This window comes from Trichomycterus rosablanca, chromosome 7, assembly GCF_030014385.1.
Source record: "Trichomycterus rosablanca isolate fTriRos1 chromosome 7, fTriRos1.hap1, whole genome shotgun sequence".
Lineage (NCBI taxonomy): Eukaryota > Metazoa > Chordata > Actinopteri > Siluriformes > Trichomycteridae > Trichomycterus > Trichomycterus rosablanca.
The window spans coordinates 40974944-41000347 of NC_085994.1; the positions used below are offsets into that span (position 1 = coordinate 40974944).

At 43.2% G+C, this 25404-nt stretch overlaps 1 protein-coding gene across 3 annotated transcripts; it reads right to left on the reverse strand.

The window, feature by feature from the left end:
• Positions 1-291: 291 nt before the first annotated feature.
• On the reverse strand, positions 292-22482 carry atp2b3a (ATPase plasma membrane Ca2+ transporting 3a). 3 transcript variants are annotated; one of them, XM_062999450.1, is made up of 22 exons: positions 22222-22482; positions 21830-22046; positions 16873-17070; positions 16532-16789; positions 15301-15426; positions 13644-13772; positions 12704-12772; positions 12538-12576; positions 12254-12418; positions 11146-11360; positions 10521-10763; positions 9989-10230; positions 9521-9755; positions 8293-8472; positions 7961-8048; positions 7466-7572; positions 6870-7061; positions 6114-6327; positions 5126-5337; positions 4377-4484; positions 3162-3344; positions 292-2486 (listed from the first exon to the last, which is right to left on the reverse strand). In XM_062999450.1, exons 2-22 carry the CDS (start codon positions 22035-22037, stop codon positions 2298-2300), a joined length of 3600 nt encoding a protein of 1199 aa, XP_062855520.1. In that variant the 5' UTR covers positions 22038-22046; positions 22222-22482; the 3' UTR covers positions 292-2297. The 3 variants fall into 3 exon arrangements, with proteins under 3 accessions (XP_062855520.1, XP_062855521.1, XP_062855518.1); XM_062999451.1 differs by having other exon boundaries at positions 12704-12769; positions 21830-22116; XM_062999448.1 differs by having other exon boundaries at positions 21830-22116.
• Between the last annotated feature and the right edge of the window lie 2922 nt (positions 22483-25404).

Here is a 25404-nt window from a genome sequence, read left to right on the forward strand (position 1 = left end):
GATGGCTGATTTGGACGGTAATAAAACCACCTGCTAAACCTGGAATTACCTTGGTCCCGCTGATATGCTTATCCATTATACTGGACTATGAGAACCTGTTTCCCAGACTTGGATTAGTCTGAAAGAATCTAGAGACCAGAGGTTTGACAGAAGTATGAGTGGTAACACCAGAGGAACTCTTCATTTCGATCAGGAAACCAGTTCTTAATGGTGAGGCTCAATCCACGTCTGTGAAACGTACTCACGCTGACCAAACAGAATAATAAACAATAAACACACCAGATATTTTATCCTATGAAATGTATTTGATCTTAAATCATCATGAACACAGATAATCGTGATACGGAACGTTCCAAGCAGCACAAAAAATATAAACACAAACTATCTATAAAAACCAGCCAGCGAACACGTTTCTATTAACAACAACATTACAGCATAATCACTCAGATTAAAGTTATTTAAGTGCCACAGTCAGTTCACCAATCAACCCGTTACATGAAGCATCTTAATATTCCTAATACGTGCACAAACACACCGATGCTAGCAAATTAAAAGTAAAAAATACATAAACTAGTCAGGAACACGTAAGTCGTGGTATTTTAATGATTTCTGTTGTTGTTTCTTTCTGTAAGTAAATCATTAAACACAAAAAACATACAAACAGCAGCTAATAATGTTCATTTAATGGTGTGGAAAGTTCTATAATGGCCAAAAATATTATCATATTATATTATCATAAATTATTTCATATGTTATTACATTGTACTACAGAAGTTTTCTTGTTTATAAATATTTGTAATATAACGACCTGAATAACAGCATCTACTGATTATAACGAGCCCACCTACAGTTGAGATCGGCTGAGGGACTCGATTACAGAATCGTGTCCTTCTGCCTCTCCATATCTGGCCGACAGAGGGGGCACGGAGGCACAGATGATTCACGTGTCGGTTTCTTCTAACTGACAGTCACCTGCATATTTGCCGGCTCCTTTGTTGGAAAATCTGCCTTTTTCTTTAAAACCATGATACCAAACTCGGTCCAGTCCGGTTTTCTGCTGGTGCATGATGCCAGCATACTATGGGGTCTGTCTGAAACCTAGTGACCTGCCTTGCTTCCTGCTGCCTACCTGATCAGCTGCCTCAGTAGAGAGGATTTTAATGCAACCTAGAGCTTGTAATCAGATTATTTAGACACTCTACTTATACAGAGATTACGCTGATTACGTCAACACAGTTTTAGCTTACTAAGCTAACGCAGTTAGCCTCAGGACCTTCAAACCGTCTCCCTCTGTGTACCGAAAACGCTTAAACTGCCCCTGACGCCCCAGTTTACAAATAATCGACACTTGTATAATTACACCTTTATACAGATTAAACATCAATGAGAATTTATTTACATTTGAAAAGAACTCCGTTGGTTGCTCCGCATTGATTCGTCCGCCATGTTTGTAGTTTTTTGTGAGAAAAGTCGTGCCGCACTGAATGCTGGGATTGATCTTCGGACGCTCCCTTGTTATTCAGTCAGATCATCACTCAGAATTAAGGCGCCTCAGTAGGAGCATTTTAAGGGATCTAGGAATTTAGACATGCCCTCTTCTCAGGAGTGTAGCATGATGGGAAATGTGTCTGTGTAAAGAGATCACTTGGTTTTCAGACAGACCCCAATGTCTACATACTATATCTATCTGCCTGAAACAGCAACAGATCAGCGCTGCAGTAACAGTGGATGGTGGTACGACTGGGGAACACTGATCAGATGGAACATATAGGGGATCAGGATATAGGGTGTATAGGGAACACAGATCTACGCTGATTAACGCTGAGTTTATTCATAGTCACGTTATAAATATCCATTTAAGCAATATTCACTCTCAGTGCAGCTGAAATAAAATTGCAGGACATTAACAGACACAGAACGAACAGATTCATGAACTCATGAGATCTAGAAAAAGAGAAAATAAACCCAAAATTTGGTTTTCTACAACCACTTAAAGTCAGGGATGCAGAATCGGGACCAAAATCCAGCTGAGTTTTACAGTTTTCTTGCTCTATCACACCTACTAACCCTGAAAACCCTGGAAATAATCAAACGGTGCCAGACTGCAGGTCAGGACCAGAGCTGTGGGTCTTCAGAAATGAATTTAGTAGTAAGAAGTCAATTAAGTTGAATGTAACTACCACAAAAGAAGAAAGAACATGTTAAATTAATTAATCTGTGTATTATTGGCTTACAGCTTAAAAATAAAAGCTAAATTTTGGTCGTTTGTGATGGTCAGTGAGCGGGACGGTCAGTATTTACGTGTGTATGTAAAAGTGTGTGTGCGTGTCCTGGCCGTTAGCGGGGACCTGGAGCTCGTTTCCCGCCGACAGACCCGCGTGAAAGTGCGTGTTGGTCGCATCGTGGAGCTGGCTGAGGACGGAGGAGCGGCGACGAACGGGGCCTTGGAACGAGCCGCTGCGCTTGAACGTGCTCACTACCTCCATCTGCAGGAGACACACAGAACAACACGCGTTACGTTTCAGCATCGTCTCAGACAGCCGACTGAAGTGAAGTTCCTGCTGCTCGTACCGGTGGTGTAAACGTAGTAATGTATAAGATCGTCCTGTTATGGACCCACGCTGGGTACGGGCTCCGCTAGTCGTTGGCGCGGTGGTCCTGCTCGTATTTTACTGCCCCTGTCACTCCTCTTTATTATTCCTGTACATTTATTAGCCATTTTATGAGCTATACCCACCATATAGATGCACCTTGTGGTTATACAGGTATTGACTGTAACCCTCTGGTTGTCCTGAACCCCTTTTTATCCCATCCATCAATTAATTAAAGCCATTCGTTTAAGTAGGAATCATTCTCTGTGACTCTGTGTTTTCGGGTATGGGTGTAGCAGGTGCAGCAGTGTTGTTGGGGTTCTTTAATACTGTTTAAACCCGGTAGCGCTGGCTGTAGATGGACATGTAGAGACACAGTGTGTGTAGTCGGGGCGCTATTGTCCTCCCAGCATTCATAATAAGGTGTGTAAAAATCCCAACAACACTGCACCTGCTACCTTCACAACAGGACAACACACACTACAATGTACCTGCATTAACATCATGCATCAAGACTGACACCCAAACCTAACGCCGGGCGTGTCCCTGGGTCAGACCTGTAACCCTTACCTGAGTCTGAATGCGGTTCAGCCCCCTGAACCAAAGTATCTGCCCTCGTTTGAGCTCCCGCTCGGCGTGATCGATCTCGTCCTCGTCCTCCGCCAGATCATCGTCGGTGATGTCATCGGCCTCCAGGCCGAGCTCCGCCCCTTTTAGGAACTTCAGCTGATTGGTCGGCACGGAGGCGACCACCTGTGAATAATAAACGAAGCTCGGTCACGATTGAGGATCGTTAATATTGCATAATTGTGGGCAGCGGTCACACCAGACACAAATTAAATCCACATCACGATAAATCTTGTTTGTTTAAGAGAAAGGACACAGCAAACAATAAATAATTTGGTTAAACTGGGGCTGCAGCTTTGATTTGATTTGGTTTTGTGTATTTTATATGTTTTATTACCATCGTTATATATATAGTTATTATTTTTCAGCCTCATTTTTGTTCAGCCTTGATTAGAACCCCTGCGACTGGGTTCTTCACTTTAATACAGTGGTCCCCAACCACCGGGTCATGGACCGGTACCAGTCTGTGGGTCATTTATTACCAGGCAGCACAGAAAGAATAAATAATTAGAGATCACTACATCAGCAATGAAAACACTGCTTTTATTTCCAACATGCTTTAGGTGTTATTGTCTCCCATCACCACTAGGTGGGAGCAGCGTCTCCATGCAGCAAAAAAAGCTCATTTGTGAGCAGTATTGTTATTCTGTTTTAAATCCTCCCGCTCCTGCAGGTCCGTGAAATTATATCTTATATGAAACCGGTCCATGGTGCAAAAAAGGTAGGGGACCGCCGCTTTAATACACCACAATATATGGACAAAAGTATTTAGACACCCCTTCTATTACTGAAATCATGTGTTTCAGCCACAACAGTCATTAAGCTGTAGCCTAGTGGTTAAGGTACTGGACTACGCCCCTGTGCTGTTTAATCTCGGGTTAAAGAAACTCACGTGGCCTGCACAGAACATCAACATCAATGCCCCAAATTCCCATACACAGACATACGTCTTGGGAGAAGCCTTCTCAGAAGATCACAAGGACGTCACTCTATTTTTACAGCATGTGTTTTGGAATGAGATATCTGACAGGCGTCCAAATACTTCTGACCATATAGAGTATCTCAGGGCTGGGGTTACACAGAGCAGTTACTGGTCACATGTGCAAATGCTTTAGGGTTTGGTAAACGTGGTGAGAATGCAGTAGAAGTCTTTCCTACCTGACCCCAGATCAGCTCTCCAACCCCTATAAACAGGCACCAGAGCCACTGCGCCAGATTCAGTGGCGCGCAGCTAAACGGCTTCCCTCCGAACTGCACGATCAGGATCTACACAAACGTTCACAGACGTTATATACCATCCTGTACTTATACATCAAGTCAAGTCAAATTTATTTATACAGCGCATTTTACAATAAACATCGCCTCAAAGCAACTTTACAGAATCCAGGACCAACAGACCAAAAGCCCCTACTGAGCAAGCCGAGGGCGACAGTGGCAAGGAAAAACTCCCTTAAAATGACAGGAAGAAACCTTGAGAGGAACCAGACTCAGCAGGGTCTGGTTCCTCTCAAGGTTTCTTCCCGTAATCTACGTTCATGTATAGATGAACGTAAACAGTGATTTTTGAATGACTCTTAATTATTTACTTTTGGCTGCCAGTGCAGATCTGGTCCTCATACCAGACTTGGAACAGATGCCCTTCCTGATGCCACCCTTCTGGGCTTGGGGTTGGCGTTGTGAGCCCACTGACAAGTCCACCTCCCAATGTTTTGGACATTGGTCCGACCGGCTGATATCACTGCTGAGATTCGAACCCTGGATCCTCAAATCTCAGCAGTAGTGTGATGAATATGCAACCACCAGGGGGCACTTACTTTTTCACACTACAGTAATCCCATCTACCACCAGGAGAAACTCCGGGCATCCGAAGGGTTTTTAATGTGTATTAAAATGAACTTAAACTTCACCTGTATGGCGAAGGTCCCGATCACGATGGAGCAGAAGATGGGATTGGCCAAGATGCCGTCGAAGACGTTCCTCTCGCCGTGGATTTTCCGGGCGTTGATCTCGTTGAAGAGCTGCATGAGGACGAAGGTGTTGAAGATGATGGTGTAATGTTCAGACGGGTGAGCGTGGAGGGGAGAGTAACGTCCGTTATCGATGTCGAATATCTTCTCGCCTGAGGGGAGGGAAGCAGGTGTGTTATTTAGTTAGGGAGCATCTTAGAACTTCTAAACTACTGTTGAGGAACACTGTAATGTTTCTAAGGTCTTATACACGTTCTTCTTGTCCAAATTATACCATTATCAAAACAACCACATGCCAAAAATTCCTTATGGGTTTGTTCCAGCATCTGCAACCTCTGTTAGATGCACCTTGGCATTCAGGGTACACACCATGGATCAAGGAACCTTCAAGGAATGGATGAACCCTTTAATTGTCTTAAATAATCTTGTCTGGGCCACATCTACTCCTTGGTTGACGTGTTAAACTCATAAATATTGGTGGATATTTGAACAGCTGAAGAATCATCATTTTTGTGATCATCTCAAATGTTTGATAGAGGTTCATTACAAAATATTAATATTTGTTGTTTTATAGTCCCAAGAAACTAAGAAATGCAAAGAAATCATTTTTTAAACATTATTTTCTTGGTGAGACCATAAAAGATTGAAGGAACCTTCAAAGAACCTTCAAGGAACCTACACGAAGGAACTTTCCCTGGATCACCAGGCCAACTAATGCTTCCTTGTCACATGGAGGTACCTGTGTTACCTCTGTAGACCGTCCTAATGACTTAGAACCTTCACAGAGCACCGAGCCCATCCATCTAAAATCAGTCAGGGTCCCAATCAGGGGTCCTAGGGGTCCCAATCAGTTAATATACAGGGTCAAGGGGGGGGGGATGACAACATTTGGAATGTCCCGGCTAATACAGGACAATCAATAACACACCGACGAACAGAAGCGTGAAGATGATGACGAGCTGATACACCCCGTGTCCCAGGATGTTCTTCATCATGGTCCTGGAGATCAGGGGCTTGTTCCGTCCGTACGGTTTCCGGAGCAGCAGGGACTCTGTGGGGGGTTCGGTGGCGAGAGCCAACGACGCGAAGGTATCCATGATCAGATTGACCCACAGCATCTGCACCGCCTTCAGAGGAGAATCCTACACACACACACACACACACACACACACACACATACACACACACTGGGTCAAAATTCACTTGAAGGCATTTTCTGCACCTGGGGTCAACGCTCTGGGACTCAACACTGGGCTGAGTCCACTCAGTGCCCGACTACCCGCCCGTCTTCTCCCTCTAGCTCTTGAGCTTCAGTGTTCTTTGCCACCATCTGTTTTGGTGATCACACAGGTTGTAGCTCACTGGTGGACTGAGTAGCTTGTGGAGTTGTTTCCCTCAGATGTACTATGGTTGATTCTTTGATCGTTACTCCTGGCAAACTCAATTATTTTCTAATATCTGTTGAGCACAGGTTGGGTAGAGGGTGCATCTGTGTTTTCCCCCAAAAATACTGACCAAGGTGGTCATCAAGGTCACCAAAAAACTGGGTCTATGATCAGATTAGCACCAATTAACCTGACAGGCTGACAGTACCACATTTTACACCTCACCTCAAAAAGTGGCCCCTGTCAGTACCAGGGGTCAGACACCATGTTAAACCAGATTAAAGTGTGTGTGTGTGTACCTGTGTAATACACGCCCCGGTAAAAGCCACTATAACAGCCACCACGTTGACCGTGAGTTGGAACTGCAGGAATTTGGAGATGCTGTCGTAAACGTTGCGTCCCCACATCACCGCCTTCACGATGCTGCTGAAGTTATCGTCCGTCAGGATGATGTCAGACGCCTCCTTTGCCACGTCCGTCCCTGCGATTCCCTAACACCAGCACACACACACACACACACACACACACACACATTAAACTGGGACCAGACTTTAGATTTAGAGTAAATATTTGCTCTGGTTGTGATAAACTCACCATATTATTATTATTTTAATCATTATTATTATTATCATTACTATCATTATTATCATTATTATTATTATTGATATTATTACTATTTTTATCATTATTGTTATTATTATTATTATTAATATTATTATTATTAATAATAATATTATTATTGGTATTACTATTATTATTATTATTATTGATGTTATTAATATTTTCATCATTATTGTTATTATTATTAATTATTATTATTATTGTTGTTGTTGTTGTTGTTGTTGTTATTATTATTATAATTATTATTATTATTGTTATTATATGATGAACTCACCATGGCGAAGCCCACATCCGCTTTCTTCAGCGCAGGTCCATCGTTCGTACCGTCGCCCGTTACTGCCACCACCTGCCTCTGTTCTCCTATAGTGCTGTCTATGATACCTACACACACACACGCACACACACACACACACACACACACACACAGATATTCCAAATAACTGATTAACTGCTCCCAAACTGTTTTATATTTAGTGTTTAGTCGTGTAATATCTCTAAAAGAGCGGCAAGGGTTCGATTCCCAGGCGGGGCGGTCCGGGTCCTTTCTGTGTGGAGTTACAAAGTACAAAGACATGCAGTCAGGTTAATGTGTGTGTGTGTGTGTGTGTGTTTGCCCTGTGATGAACTGGTGACCTGTCCTGGGTGTTTCCTACTTTTCACCCAGTGAATTGGACCCACCGCGACCCTGACCAGGATAAAGCGGTGTAAAACAGACACTGAATGAATGGATGAATGGATGGCAGCACTTGATGTGTGTGTGTGTGTTTACCTTTCACCAGAGTGTGTTTGTCTGTTGGAGATGAGCGTGCCAGCACTCTGAGTTTGGGCCAAATCTTATCAATGCGCTCCTGCTCCACCTGTAAACAAAACATCGTTTATTAAACATCTTCCCGCCTTTTATTACCCAATCCCGTCATGACCAGTTGGAGTTCTGATTCTACCTCGTCGCTGCATCCGCTGCTATAAAAATCAGTCATGAGGAATTAGGACGTCACATTAAATAACATTTAAGGACCTTCCACACCACCTAATGAATCACTTAAACTGCTGTCTATATATTTTTGACCCAGCAGGGTTGCTCAGTGACAGAGTAACACGCACCTCTCCCTTCTCGTTCCTGATTCGCCGGTTGAAGTCTTTCCCCTCCATACACAGGAAGTCGTCCCCGGTGTTAATGATGCCACACTTGGCAGCGATGGCGCGTGCCGTGTTGATGTTGTCGCCCGTCACCATTCGCACCGTAATTCCCGCCCTCTGGCACTTCCTGATAGCATCTGGAACCTGATTGGATGATAAGAGATAAGCTACGTGACGGTCGGCCGACGTTCAGCAGGTCTACGATTCATGACTGAGTAAAAACTCTATATTAATACATCATGATTTACAATTTATAATTGTCCCCGGGTTCGAATCTCAGCTGTGCTATCGGCTGGTCGGGTATCCAACACGCTCTCGGTTTAGCTCAGTCCGTGGATCGCTAGTCTGTGCCGGCTCGTTTCCCGCACTGGGTAATAGAATTTATTTTGTGGTACAGTGGAGCCTAATTAGTGGAAAGGTTGTGGGTTCCAATCCTGGCTCTGTTGGGCCCCTGAGCAAGGCCTTAAACCCTCTCGACTCCAGGGCCGCCATACAATGGCTGACCCTGCGCTCTGACCCCAACTTCCAAACAAGCGATACAAGGGATACACACAAAAAGAATTTCATTGTACTTTATTATTATTGTTATTATAAATATTATTAATATTCTAAATATATTATAATCAAAAATTATTAATATTATCATTATTATTTTTAATATTATTATTATTACTACTATTTTTTTATATTATTATTATTATTGATATTATTATTATTATTACTATTGTTTTATATTATTATTACTATTTTTTTATATTATTATTATTATTGAGATTATTATTATTATTATTATTATTGAGATTATTATGGTTATGATTATTATGATATTGTTATTATTTTAATTATTATTATTATTATTATTATTTATATTATTATTATTATTATTATTATTATTATTATTATTGGTTTATTTATTTAAATACACACATTGACAGGATGACCAAGTTTTATGTAGATGTAGAAGTTAAACCCATGACAATAATTCATCTCTTAACATCCTAAAGCCCCACCAGCCGATAATAAATCATTTTCCTCTTATTAAAACTAGATAATAAAGAATTAACTTTAATAACTCATCTCTCTACTCAATACATCTAAGAGTCGTTTCATAAAACTATAAACTATCAGAAGTTTAGTAACGTCCTTCGAACGAGCAGGGTGGGACTTCATGCCGTTAGAGAGATTTATTCACCTCTGGTCGGACCGGATCCTCGATCCCCACCACGGCGATGCAGGTGAGGTCGTTAATGGTTTCAGCTTCGTCGTCCCAGTCCGGCTGAGGATCACTGGGGAGGTTCCGATACGCCACGCAGATCGTACGGAGGCCGTCGCTCGCCATGGGTTCAATCACCTTCCTCACCAGCTCATCACAATCACGAGCTCGGAACGGGTGAGCCGAACCATCACGGGATAAAAGGGACGAACATCTAAAAACACAGAAGCAAACACGGCCTGTTCAGGTTCCGTTTATTTAAGGATGAAGCTCATTTAGTCGGGATTAACACTGGTTTAACTGGGATTAAGTCTGGTTTAATATAGTCAGGGTTATCTGGAACTGGAGTTAGACTTAGTCAAGGCTAGAATTAGATTATTCAGATTGATTTCAGTCAGCAGACATTTACACACAGATGTTTACACACACACACACACACACACACACTTTTTGAGCAGGATCTCCGCGGCTCCTTTGCTGTAGATGCGGAAGCTCCCGTCCGGTAGCTGGACGACGGTGCTCATGGACTTGCGGACGGAGTTGAAGGTGTAAACCTTATAGAGCTTCTCCTCGGGTATCTGCTCTCGTATGCTCTCGTAATCACACCTCAGGTCCAGAACCAGTCCCAGCAGGGCGCACTCGGTCTTATTCCCCACCTGCTTGGGTAGAGCTCCCTCCTTCTCCGCTGCCTACACACACACACACACACACACAGATTCAACCTCATGAGATAACCTCACACCAAACCCAAACTGCACCACCACTGTGTGAACTGAGCTCTTAACCTAACCTCTGTCTTGCACCAACCATGCACTAACCTCACAACCTCTCTGGGACCCACCTCAACCTTCCACTTCCAATAATAAACAATAAAATCAAAACACATTAAAACAAGAGATGAAAAAAACCCCAAGTAAATAAAAGAGTATGTTGACTGATTGAGTGTTTGGTTTGTATAACTCTAGCCGACTGTGTGCACCGTTATCTTGGAGGTGTAGGCGCTGTTGACGGCGATGCCGTTGGTGAGCAGCTCCAGCGTCTGTGGGTTGATGCGTTGCGGTGTTGGGATTTCGTTGAAGTGTTGATCTCCGACATAAATCTGCACCGCCGTCATGCGGTTGGTGGTCAGCGTGCCGGTTTTATCTGAGCAGATCGCTGTGGCGTTGCCCATCGTCTCGCACGCGTCCAGGTGCCGCACCAGATTATTGTCCTTCATCATTTTCTACCGGAAAGAAGATAGAAGATATACTTTATTTATCATATATACAGATACACGTGTACAGTACAATGAAATTATCCCAGCTTGTTTGGAAGCTGGGGTCAGAGCGCAGGGTCAGCCATCGTACGGCGCCCCTGGAGCAGACAGGGTTAAGGGCCTTACTCAAGGACCCAACAGTGGCTGCATAGCAGAGCCTGGATTTGAACCGCCAATCTTCCAGTTGATAGTCCAAAGTTCTACCCACTAGGCTACCACTGTCCCAAAGATAAAATAAATAAGACAAACATTTGGTTACGACTGTATGAAATATTATTATTATAATATTATTATAGGATTTCAGATTTATAACTCAGATTTAATTAATTTCATTATAATTTAGTCTCACCTTGACTGAATAAGCCAGAGAGATGGTGACGGCGAGCGGCAGACCCTCGGGCACGGCCACGACCAGCACCGTCACCCCAATAATGAAGAACTTCACAAAGTACTGGACGTATATGGGCGTGCACTCGGTGAGCCAGGGCCGCTTCTGAATTATAAACGTCTTGATCACGAAGTAAAGCATCAGAATGATCACGGTGATCGCCGACATCACCAAACCTGCAGAGAGAAAGAGAGAACAGGATCAATTACAGCTCCAAACCACAGTATGTGTTCTTTAAACAGTGCTTCAAAAGCACTCTCTGCACCTCATCAGGCGTTACTCATTTCACCTGGGTGTGGCTCATCGTTTTGTGCTTTCCTGACTTCCTGTGTGTGTTTGTGTGGTTCTGTGGCCGGCGTTCCTTTATTCTGATTTCTGTGAGCTTAGCTGGTGCACTCGGCTCAGACTTTCTTGTGTTTTCTTGCTGGCGTTCCTGTATTTAGCGGTCACTAGAGTTCCATCCTGGACTTGAGTTGTGTCCAGTGGTGGAGCAGCAGCTTTCTTGTTTTTTGGGTTGTAGCTCAGTGGTGGATTGGGTAGCTGGCACAGCTGGAAACCAGCAACCAGCACCTTTTTTGGCCCCCTTACCCCTCATGAGTACCACTATTGCAGCTCTTGACTTTTCTGTGCCCATAAAAATATATCCAACATACATGGAACAGTGGTGTCTTTGTCAAGGTTGGAAAGCAAACCCATCGTCTTTACACTGGATGTACCTCCTGGCACAACCCTCCTATTTCTGTCCAGGCTTGGGACCTGCACTGAGAGCGCACTGGTAAGTGCACATTAGCCAATCGTGTCCATGCAGACGCCCAGTCGACCGACGCCCATTTGGTAGATGGAACACCTTTATCATCAGATTTTTGGAAGCTGGGATTGAAGCCATCGTTCGGCACCTTTGAGGAGGGGTGCTCAAGGGCTCAACAGTGGCTGGATGAACCCAACTCAGCCCCCCACTACCAGCAATGAAGCGCAATGGCTGAAGCTCAGCCTGGGTGAAGCACCTTCTCGAGGTAAGTCATTAATATATATATTTATATAAACTAATTTATATATTATATATTCTCACCAGCTTTTCCGATCTGCACGGCCAGTTTGGTGAGTTTCCCCTGAAGGACGGATTTTTCCTTTTTGGGGGCACTGGGTTTCTTGGCCTCTTTCTCCTCCACCTCCTCACCATCTGAACCCCTCAGAGGCTGGAGCTCCATCACCAGGGCGTCGTCCTCCTGCCTCACTGTTTACAGGACAAAGAGGGCACGGAAAGTAGAGCTTAGACTGAGGACACGCTAACAGGTGTCCAAATACTTTTGACCATATAGTTTACAATGAACTGTAATAAATAATAAAAGCTACCTTTGCTCTGGTTGCTCTCCAGGACGCTTTCTTGTTTCCCTGCAGTGAATAAAAATATAATGAAATACAGCAGTAACGATTCCGAGCGTTCTCATTGGCTGAGAGCAGCAGACATTATTCTAACAACTACAGCTGATCAAATCCCTCGCTGATATCCCGTACGTACCGTTAACAGCGCTGCAGGTTTTGGTAGAAACATCTGAGAACTGGACCGCCGAGCCGCTGCTGATCTCTGCTGCGGTCAGCGAGCAGGACGATGGACGAGGGCGGGAAACACGGCGTGCAAAACGAAAACAACAGAACATCAACGTCACGCAGAACTCAGAGGTCAAGAGACGTTGTGAGATGATGTGAGACGTTGTGAGATGTGAATTGTTGTAAGTTGTGAAACGTTGTGAGACATTGTGAGACATTGTGAGATGTTCTGAGATGTTCTGAGATGTAAACCATTGTGAGATATTGTAAAACGTTGTGAGATGTTCTAAGATGTAAACCATTGTGAGATATTGTGAAACGTTGTGAGATGTTCTGAGATGTTCTGAGACGTGAGATGATGTTAAACATTGTAAAACATTGTGAGATGTGAGATTATGTGAAACATAGGACATTGTGAGAAGTTGCGATATGTTGTGAGATGATGTAAGATGATGTGAGACATTGTGGGACATTGACAGATGTTCTGAGATGTTCTGAGATGCTGTGAAACATTGTGAGATGTGAGATGACGTGAGATGTTGTGGGACATTGTGAGATGTTGTGAGATGTGAGATGATGTGAGATGTTGTGGGACATTGACAGATGTTCTGAGATGTTCTGAGATGTTGTGGGACATTGACAGATGTTCTGAGATGTTCTGAGATGTTGTGGGACATTGTGAGATGTGAGATGATGTGAGATTTTGTGGGACATTGTGAGATGTGAGATGTGAAATGATGTGAGATGTTGTGGGACATTGTGGGACATTGTGGGACATTGACAGATGTTCTGAGATGCTGTGAAACATTTTGAGATGTTGTGAGATGTGAGATGTTGTGGGACATTGTGGGACATTGACAGATGTTCTGAGATGCTGTGAAACATTGTGAGATGTTCTGAGATGTTCTTACCCGTCACGTTTTCCTTTTTCTCCTCCTCTATCTCTCCGGCTCCCAGCAGGGTGAAGATGATCCCGGTTTGAGAGTTGATGCCGACCGCGGTCACCACCATTTTTCCCGAGCCTTCCATTACATGCGTGCCTGAAAAAAAAATGGTCATCTCAGATTAAGGGTGTCCAAACTAGGGCCTGTTACCATTACTGAAACGGTGCTTGAGGTAGTTTAGTAATTGAATGAAAGTTAGTCGCTATTAAGGATCAAAGATTGTAAAAAAAACATTCCTGATTTGAACACTGGGTGTCGCTAATACATAAATAAAACCAGTTTAAAACGCTCCTGATCGCTTTAACGATGTTACACCTACATTAATGCATCTCTAAATAAAGAATTTTACTCAATTAGAGGGACGTGGGTATGTTTAATTTGTCAGGAAACAGTAGCTGTAATGACGGAGTGTAATAATGTTTTCTAAAAAGATAGATCATTAATCAATAAAATAAATAATAGTAAACAATTAGGTCTATTCTTTTATTCCAGAGTCCAAAAAATAGAATACTGCTGTGTTTCAATCTGGCCCCCAGTGATACCCCCGTCTTAGACAGGCAGGAGACTGGGAACACTGGGACGGAACCTGGTAGCAGCTCTGTTATGGCAGTAAACAGGATGTCGCCTGGTGTTGTGTCGTGGTGATTAAACAGGCAGATCGTTTCCTCTAATGGTCCTAATATTCGTAATGGTTTCTCTTCCAGGAAACAGAAAGCCGGCAGAAATTAAATTAGATCTTTATTAGTCTCATGAATCAGAGAGAACGAAGCGAGTGTTGGTCCTGAGACGGAACGTGACCTGATGCTGCCATAAGATACACAAATATCAATCATTAATCAATCATCAATCAATTAATAAATCTCCTAATTCATCACAGCTGATCAGTCTTCCTCTGCGGGGGCCCTGATGGTGTACGAGGATGGTATATTCGGCCAACATGCGCACCCTCCGACGCCTGTACTCCACCGGCCGCTGCTTATTCGCCTGTACTTCGGTGGATCAGCGCAAGGCACAGGGAGTCACACACTGATCTCCACGTTTCTCCACGGGCTACTAACTAGGGTCCATACACGGCGTCAAAGACCCCACCCACCTTTTTTAATCCCGTCTTTTCCCACCCAGCAGACTAGTCGTCGAATTTGTCTCCTGCAGACACTAGGGGGTGCCCAGCCGACCGGTAGCAGAGCCAAGATTCGAACTCGGGGAGATCAGAATCCCAGCACTGGTGCACTAGAAATGCCTCCAAATACTGTATGTGGCAACAGTTTGGGGAAGGCCGCATCTCTTCCTTCAGTATGACTGGGTCAAGACGTGGTTGGGTTTGGGAAGTTTGGTGTGGAGAAACTATACAGTATACTATACTGCTGAACATCACTGGGATGATTCGGAACGTTGACTGTGAGGCTAAGCAAGGCCTTCTTGTTCAACAAGGCATAAACCCCCACAGGCACACTCCAAAATCATTCGAAATGCCTTCCCAAAAGAGTAAAGGTGCCACTGCCTTAAAAACGAAGATAATGGTGCTACCACATTAATGCCCACACTTTTGGAACGGAGCTGATTGTAAGGTGTCCGGATACTTTTGGTCGTATACGGGCGTGTACATGAAGCCTCCGTTACACACCTGACAGCAACATCGGATCTCTGTCCACGGATTTGCGGACGTGATCGGATTCTCCGGTGAGGGAGCTCTCGTCGATCTTCAGGTCGTTTCCCTGAATCAGAACTCCGTCAGCCGGGAGAAGGTCGCCTGAACACACACACACACACACACAAACACACACACAAACACACACACACACACACAAACACACACACACACACAGAACATACTGCTTTATTTTAATCATGACCAAAACCCCAGAACCGAACCGTAATCCTCTCAGCTTTCCGGCGTAATTCAATCTTCAGGTCATTATTATGTCATTAGGATTTGTTAGGCGTGTCAGTTTCCTCCTTGTGCTAATGCTTAACAAACACGAGCTCCTCTACCATCTAAAAATAAAGCTTTTAAATCCCTAAAACGCCGAAAAAACTACAAAAGAAACTTATAAAAGTGCACACAAAACATCTGGCTGTGTGACGAGAAGGTCACACTGGTTCATCAGTGCTGCTGCAGTTGCGGCCTCTGCTGGCTGGTCGAGGCATCTGCACGAGAGATGGATGAATAGTGCACCAGCGCTGGGATTCTGAGCTCTCTGAGTTTGTATCTCAGCTCTGCTACCGGTCGGCTGGGCGCCACCTAGTGCCCCCAGCATGGCACAATCGACTACTAGTCTGCTGTGTGGGAAAAGACGGGACTAAAAAGATAAAGTGGGCGGGGTCTTCGAGGCTGTGTAAGGACCCTGGTTAGTAGCCTGAGGTGCCTGTACAGAAGTGGAGGAACGTAGAGATCAGCGCATTCAATCCACCGAAGTATGGGCGAATAAGAAGAGGTCGAAGGGAGGGCGTGTCAGGAGAATATACCCTCCACGTACACCATCAGGGTTTCCAGCAGAGGAAGTGGAACTGGCTATGACTAAACTGGGCGAACAAGGGAGAAAATATAAAATAGAGTCCGTCTCTGGCAGGTGAAAAGAAGAAAAGAAGCGTTTAGCGATTGAGTGTGTGTGTCTGATGGGATGAGTGATAGTCTGCAGCTAGTTTTGGGCGGGGCAGGGGAACAGGGGAACTGTTAAGCAGCCGAGGGCAACACAGGCAGAAAAAACTCCCTTAAAATCACAAGAACGACCCTAAGAGGAACCAACTAAAATAAAAAGGAGCTTCCGGATCATTCCGGCATTCATACTGACCCCCTACCGCTGTAAGTAAGCATATGACCTTGGTGTTCTGTGTATTACAGCATCACTACACACCGTATTTGACCTGGGCCACGTCCCCAACCACCATCTCTGCCACGGGGATTTGGACGACGACCCCGTTCCTCACAACACTGAACCTCTGCTCCTGCTCGATGCGGCTCTGGAGGCCGCGGAACTGCTTCTCTTTACTCCAGTCGTTAAACGCCGTCACCAGCACCACGCACAGGACCGAGAGGAGGATCGCCGCGCCCTCGATCCACCCGGCCTCCGCCTCGCCCTCGTCCTCCACCGCCGCCGAGACGCTGCTGCAGCCTGCGGCCGGACACCAAAGCTCTCACTAACGTTCACTCGGATTTATTTATATAATATTATAAACCCCGTCAGTCCATCTTTACCTTCACTGTTCCCATCAGGTGACCTGTAGAACGTCAGGCCCAGTGAGATGATGGCAGCGATCTCCAGGATGATGAGGGTCACGTCCTGCAGCGCCTCCCACACTAACTGTAGAAAAGTCTTCGGCTTCTTTGGGGGGATGAAGTTCTGTCCAAAAATCTGTCGCCTTCTCTCCAGGTCAGCGGGGATGTCCCACAAACCTGCGAGTGTTTAGTTAGAAGGGTTAGAACCACTCGAATTCACCTTCCTGCAGGAGCGATCGACTAAACAGTTATAAAGATGGGCGTGGCATCACTGTGTAACACATAAAGCATTACGGGATTAGATTAGATACTAGATAAATAATTAATTATAGTAAATAATGAAATTATTATCATTGTTGTTGTTGGTATTATTAATTATTAATTATTATTATTATAATAATTATTATTATTTTTATTATTATTATTTATTATTATTTTATTTATTATTATTATTTTATTTTTGTTGTTGTGGGTATTATTAATTATTTATTATTATAATTAGTAGTAGTATTTTTATTATTACTATTTTTATTTTTTATTATTGTTGTTGTTGTTATTATATTATTATTATTTTTTATTTTATTTTTATTATTATTTTATTAATTATTATTATATATTATTATTTTATTGTTTATTATTATTATAATTGTATTATTTATTATTATTATTATTATTATTGTTATTATTATATATTATTATTGTTATTATTACTATTATTATTATTATTATTTTATTTATTATTATTATTATTATTTTATTATTTATTATTATTATTATTTTATTATTTATTATTATTGAATATTATTATTGTTAGTGTTGTTGTTGGTATTATTAATTATTTATTATTATAATTAGTAGTAGTATTTTTATTATTTTATTATTATTATTTTTTTTTTATTTTTTTATTGTTATTTACTATTTTATTTTATTGTTCTTGTTGTTGTTGGTATTATTATTTGTTTATTATTATTTATTGTTTATTGTTTATTATTATTATTTATTTTGTTTTTTATTGTTATTGTTATTATTATTATATTTGTTGTTTGTCAACTCTAACCCTGTTTTTCTTTATTTTACTTTTTGAACCTTTTATTGCTCCACTGTTAAGTTAAGAACGGTACCAGGCGTGGAGCTGATGGCTGAACTGACAGAGATAAAGAAAAAAGTAAATTAACACCATAAAGAACAAAATCATCATCATCATCATCATCATCATCATCATCATCATCATCATCACTGTGGTTTATTCTGTATTAGAGGTTCTAACTGTACCAGTATAGTAAATTCATCTAAACTCTCTGACCAATCAGAATCCAGGATCCAGAAGCACCGGGGTACCATTAAACAGGAAGATAAAGAGTGAGAGAGGTGAGGAGAGAGAAACGAGAGATACGTGAGTGTTTGTTTCTCTTAACAAAGCGCCGCTCCCGCCCTCCTCACCCTCCTCACCCTCCTCACCCTCGTACCCTCCTCACCCTCGTACCCTCGCCACCCTCCTCACCCTCTTATTCTCTATTCATGAATTCATCCTCTTTCATCCTCCTCATCCTTTCATCCTCACTCACTCACTCCATGCTTTCTCATCTCTCTCCCTCTAAATAGCTTTAACCTTTCTCATGCTCTCTTTCATCCCCCCGCACTCGCTCCCTCTGCGTACATACGACCCCCAAAATCAGGAAGAGTTGGGACGGTAAGATAAATCCCAGTTTATTAGATTTGCTTTGACTTTTATTTGATTGCAGACAGGATGAAGCTAAACGGTTCATGTTCTGTCTGGTTTGACTTAATAAACATTCATTCCTGCATTTCAGGCTTGAAACATGTTCCAAAAAAGTTGGGACATTGGTCATTTAGGGCGAATAATGATGTGATTTAAAACCATATCGTGATTAAAGACGGGTGGAGGATCTCCGCTTGGTCAACAAGCATCCAGGGTGCAGGAGGGTCCGTGGGTGAACGAGTCCAGCGCAGATCGTTCAGGACACGTGGTTGGAAGGACATTCCGAATAGCGCTGGATCACTAGCTTGTGAAGGAGCCGAAGAACAATGACCCGTCACTAATGTACGTCCAGTACAGGCCGTTCTGATAACGTACAGACCGGAGCGCCGACGCAGGCGGTGTAATCACACACAGAGCGATTAGCACTTCACGTCCGGCGTGTACATGCGCTACATGTGATTAGCCTGAATTAATTATGCACTCGCTCGTTCTCCTTCATTATTCATTCATCCCAAACACAAGAGTCCACGTGATCGTGAACATGAACATGAGAAACGTTCTGCTGATGTGGTGTGAGAGAGAGAACTTCAACCACATGCAGAATATAATATTTATATCACAGTTATTTTCAAAGCATCACTTAGTCCATCTGTTTCTCTACATGCTTTGTTACTCCTTTTCATGCTGTTCTTCAATGGTCAGGACCCCCACAGGACCACCACAGAGCAGGTATTATTTATGGATCAGACACAGCAGCACTGCTGGAGTTTTGTAAACACCTCACTGTCACTGCTGGACTGGGAATAGTCCACCAACCAAAAATATTCAGCCAACAGCGCCCGGTGGGCAGCGTCCTGTGACCACTGATGAAGGTCTAGAAGACGACCGACTCAAACAGCAGCAATAGATGAGCGATCGTCTCTGACTTTACATCTACAAGGTGGACCGACTAGGTAGGAGTGTCTAATAGAGTGGACAGTGAGTGGACACGGTGTTTAAAAACTCCAGCAGCGCTGCTGTGTCTGATCCACTCATACCAGCACAACACACACTAACACACCACCACCATGTCAGTGTCACTGCAGTGCTGAGAATCATCCACCACCTAAATAATACCTGCTCTGTGGGGGTCCTGTGGGGGTCCTGACCATTGAAGAACAGGGTGAAAGGGGGTAACAAAGCACGCAGAGGAACAGATGGACTACAGTCAGTAATTGTAGAACTACAAAGTGCTTCTATATGGTAAGTGGAGCTGATAAAATGGACAGTGAGTGTAGAAACAAGGAGGTGGTTTTAATGTTATGGTTGATCGGTGTATATATATATATATATATATATTTAATTATTTAATTATTTAATTATTAGTTATTCCACTGTGTCTGAGGGAGGGCGTGTCAGGAGAATATACCCTCCACGTACACCATCGGGAACAGGCTATGATTAAATTGGGAGAAAAAGGGGCTTCTTTTCAGTTTATCCAAATCGACTGAATACAATATAGGCACCTGTGGTTTAAGGGCCTTGCTCAGGGGCCCAACAGCGGCAACTTGGCAAAAGTGGGGCTTGAACTGGAAACCCTCTGATTACTAGTTTAGTACCTTAACCACTGAGCTACCACCACTTAGTTGCTCTGCACGTGTAGCTCGTACAGGATGGACCCGCTGGATGACGACGTCTTTGACCCCTGCTTATTTGAAAGCCAGGGGTCAGCGCGCAGGGTCATTGTATGCCGCCCCTGAAGCAGACAGGGTTAAGGGCCTTGCTCAAGGGCCCAACAGTGTCTGCGTTTCAGTGTCAGAGTTGGGATTCAAACTCTCAACCTTTCAACTGATGGTCCAAAGCTCTACCCACTGTACCACTGCCCCACTCAGAGCACTTGAAAACGCACACACACACACACACACACACACACACACACACACACACACACACACAGTCTCATGTCCAGATGTGAATCTGATCCGCACTGAGATGCTGGTCAGATCCGTTTATCGATGCGGTGATGTCGGACTAAATGAGGAACTTGGGGAAACGGGGACGACAGCCTGCATCCCTCATCACCCAGTAATCAGGACATGAGCTCAATCAGGTTCCAGTTTAAACATGGAACTGGAAACAATGGTTTAGTGGAGAACCAAAACTGGTATGGGTCTACTCGTCCCCTTAAAGGGAGGGGTCAGTGCCAATCAGTTTACAGCTGCTGTGATGGGTCACCTGATCAGTTTGATGGAAAATGATCACTGGGTCTGAACCCATTTAAGCACCTACACTACATAGACAAAAGTATTGGGACGCCCCTTCTAAATATTAAATTCATATTAAAATCAGCCACAACAGGTGTAATAAATCAGTCATTATAGATGGAAACTATATGCTTCTGACTTTAGGGAAGGCCCTTTCCTCTTCCAGCATGACTGTGCCTCTTGAACATCAACTCAGGCTTTCTTCATCTTGACCAACATCAGTGCCCGGGCACCTGACCATGAGCTTGTCGGACGTCCCATTTCAGTAACAAGTAGTGAAACAGTGTGACCGCTCTTTTAAAAGAACAGTCTTCTCACAAGACTGTGGGAATTTGTGCCCATTCAGTCATTAGATGACTGTGTTTGTATGGCCGGGCACTGATTCTCAGTCGATGTTCCGGTTCATTCCAGAGCTCTTGAGTGGTGCTGAGGTCAGGGCTCTGTGCAGGACACTGGAGTTTCTTGGTTTTTAAATTGAGCTTCTCTTCATGTCTTTATATTTATAGAGCTTGCTCATGCTGGAACAGGAAAGGGCCTTCCCTAAACTGTTGCTGCTAAATTAAAGGAATGTAATTTCCTTTATATCACTGATTTATTACACCTGTTGGCAACTGTTGTGACTAAAACACATGAATTCAGTAATTAGAGAGGGCGTCCCAATACTTTTGTTCATATGGTGTAGCCAATTATGTCTGTGTAGACGCCCAATGTATACAATCGTTAAGGACTTAATTCTGCCCTGATTGATTAATTTTAGGACGCTAATTAACGTTCCGGTTTCCAATGCTTTGTGATCTTGGGAACTTCACACTCATTGGTAATGGACGGTTCTGGTGTGATCATGACTTTAGGATCCAAGAGTCCGAGATCTTTTTAATCTAGAAGTTTCCGTCCATACTTACTGACCTTGTGAACCAAAACAAACCAAAAAATAATTAAAACACAGAGGAAATCGATCTATATGTCATCTTACCATCGGTCGGCGACGTCTTGAGTCTGTGACACAGCCCCTCGGTGTCACCGAAGCTCTCCTGAATCTTCTGAAGCGCCTCCGCCCCTCTGAGCTCCATGAGGTCCGTCAGTTCCTCCAAAGACACGGCGAAATCCCCCACGTGTGCCCTGCTGTCCATCCTTTGCCTCTTAGTGTGAAACACCACAGCGCTGTTCGACATTTCCACCATCGTTCCTCCCTATTAGGACGATCGGGCGTGTACTAGTCTACTTCCTCAGTTTTTTATTCAGATCTTCAGACCTCTAGCTCTGGTTCATCATTTTACAAGAAAAAACAGTCGGTTCTTCTGTATGTTTACGTACGATAAACGATAAACTAAGAAGGGACAACATGGAAAAAGGAAGCCATCGTACCCATTCATTTCTCCTCAGGTTTGTTAGTGGTGGCGGCTGAAGGACCGGACGCGTCTGATGGCGCTCAGTCGACAGTCGTGTTGAGTCTAAAGCAGAAAACACTTTTATTTAAGGTGTGCCGTGAATAATAAATTCCTTATTGTTGGCTGTTTTTTTGGCTCCTTTAGCTTCACTGATGTTCCCTTGGTAGTTTCTAGATACACTATATGGACAAAAGTATCGGGACACCCCTTCTAATTATTAAATATACACCGATCAGCCATAACATTAAAACCACCTCCTTGTTTCTACACTCACTGTCCATTTTATCAGCTCCACTTACCATATAGAAGCACTTTGTAGTTCTACAATTACTGACTGTAGTCTATCTGTTTCTCTACATGCTTTGTTACCCCCTTTCACCCTGTTCTACCCCCACAGAGCAGGTATTATTTAGGTGGTGGATGATTCTCAGCACTGCAGTGACACTGACATGGTGGTGGTGTGTTAGTGTGTGTTGTGCTGGTATGAGTGGATCAGACACAGCAGCGCTGCTGGAGTTTTTAAATACCGTGTCCACTCACTGTCCACTCTATTAGACACTCCTACCTAGTCGGTCCACCTTGTAGATGTAAAGTCAGAGACGATCGCTCATGCAAAGCATGCAGAGAAACAAATAGACTACAGGCAGTAATTGTAGAACTACAAAGAACTGATAAAATGGACAGTGAGTGTAGAAACAAGGAGGTGGTTTTAATGTTATGGCTGATCGGTGTGTATGTTTCAGCCTCACCAGTTGCTAACAGGTGTAATAAATCAATCATATAAAGGGAACTAAATGCTTCTAAATGCGCACAGCGAGTCCGGTGAAGGGGGGCGGCTGTGGAGCGAACAAACTCAACCTGAACATTTTATTAACTGGCTGGTTTTTCCCAGTAACCTTCACTAATGCACCAGTTCACCTTCATCTGAGTGCACAGAGTGAAAAACTGCACTTTTAATATTTAAATAATGTATAAAAATAAAAGCTCTTTCATCTCACCAGCAGCTGATTTAGATTTACTGTTAGGATCTAATTAAAATTATATATTTAATATAATATATAATTATATATATTCATTATTATATTTTAGATCAATGCAATTAACCACATTTAACATCTACATTTATCATTATTTGATCAGTACTCGGTGCTTTATTGGTTATTATGGGTGTTATAACAAATAATCCATAATTTGATGCACTTGTTGAGTCACTCTGCACTCATGCAGGTCAAATTCGTATCATTTCCACATTAAATAATAATTATTTATATATTTCTTATTACATAAGCAGTTATTTAGCAGCTCTGCACTGTTTTATTAAGTTTAAACTACATGTATTAAATATTTAAGTGTTTTTTGTTAGTGTTGAGCAGTGTGTGTGTGTGTGTGTGTGTGTGTGTGTGTGTGTGTGTGTGTGTGTGTGTGTTCGTTACTCACCCAGCGCTCTTTCAGCTCCAAGGACATTTTACACCCAAAATAAAAACGAAATAAAACGAAATAGAAACAAACCGAGAATAAACTCTCGATCAGAGACTTCACACCGAACAGCTACTCCATCAGACCCCAGCAGCTCTGTGAGATCCTCCAGCAGCGCGACAGAGGAACCGGCGGAGGAACCGGGTGAGGAACCGGAGAGGCGGAGATGAACTGGAGGAAGGTGTGAGCACCAGATGAGAAGATCTGGGAGGACATGGACTAGTTACACCGAGACACTGATCAGTTGGGTCTGAGGGCGAAGCCAGGTTAAGATAGTGATGATGATGATGATGATGATGTTAATGACATGGCTGCATGTCCATATAGGCCAACACGTCTGGACAGGGTCGTTTGGAACGATCTTTTGAACATCACAGCATCAAAAAGAGGGGAGGGTACATGAAGGCACATCAAGGTGCCCCCTGCACCCTGCACCCTGCCCCCTGCACCCTGCCCCCTGCACCCTGCACCCAGCTATTTTGGTGAACACGGACTCTTAACTCCACACCCGTAATCATGTTTAATATTGCATGTTTGAGTCGAATCTGTTTTAGGAATCGACTCACAAGTTTTATGAGTCACTTTAATTAACTCGACTCTGAACCGCTGAATCTGAATACTCCGATTTCCTCCTATTTTCAAGTAAAACCTGCAGGAGGTGGATTTGCTTCTCCAGGTTTGTCTGGGTGTCCAGCGCACATTTATAATTCCCTTTTTTTCTTCACTTGTGTTTAAGAATCCTTTATGATTTTTTATAAATATGAGCCGACACTGGGGTCATTCATTAGAATGGACACAGTTAACGGATACACTAATTAAAAACACACACACACACACACACACAGTCAGTAAAAAGTGCCCAAAGGGGTCAAATAAGTGCCTGAACACACTAACAACCTCTCTTATTACACACACACACACACACACTATTAAGATACACACATTCTGTGCCAGCACCACACACACTTCCATAATACACTCCTCTAAAACAGTTGCAAACACACACACATACACTCATATGTGCATACACACTCACACTCAGCATAGAATAAACAAGTGCATAAACACACTACCAACCTCTCTTGTTGTACACGCGCACACACACACACTATTAAGATACACACATGCTGTACCAGCACCACACACACACACACTTTCATACTAGACTCTTCTAAACCATTCACACACACTCATATGCACACTCATATGCACACACACTTCCATAATACACCAGTATGTGTATTTGTAAACCAGTCACAAACACACACACACACACACACTATTAAGATACACACATACTGTGCCACCACCACACACACACACACTCATATGCACACACACTTTCATACTACACTCTTCTAAACCAGTCACACACATGCATACACACACACACACACACACACTTCGATAATACACTCTTCTAAACCAGTCACAGACGCACACACACACACTCATATGCACACACACAGACACACACACTTCCATAATACACTCTTCTAAACCAGTTGCAAACACACACACACACACTCTCTCTCTCTTTCTCTCTCTCTCACACACACACAAACAACATTTAGGGGTCAAACAAGTGCATAAACACACTAGCAACCTCACACTCACACACACACACACACACACACACACACAGATACACACACACACACACACACACAGATATACACACACA

What these genes read in the sequence shown, in the direction of transcription:
- atp2b3a (XM_062999450.1), bottom strand. Translation starts at nt 22,037, where the DNA reads ATGGTGGAAATGTCGAACAGCGCTGTGGTGTTTCACACTAAGAGGCAA. An exon ending in GGAGAGCAACCAGAGCAAAG is followed by an intron (nt 12,419 to 12,537) that starts GTAGCTTTTATT and finishes TCCTGTAAACAG; the next exon opens with TGAGGCAGGAGGACGACGCC. An exon ending in GAGAGCTGATCTGGGGTCAG is followed by an intron (nt 3,345 to 4,376) that starts GTAGGAAAGACT and finishes TATTATTCACAG; the next exon opens with GTGGTCGCCTCCGTGCCGAC.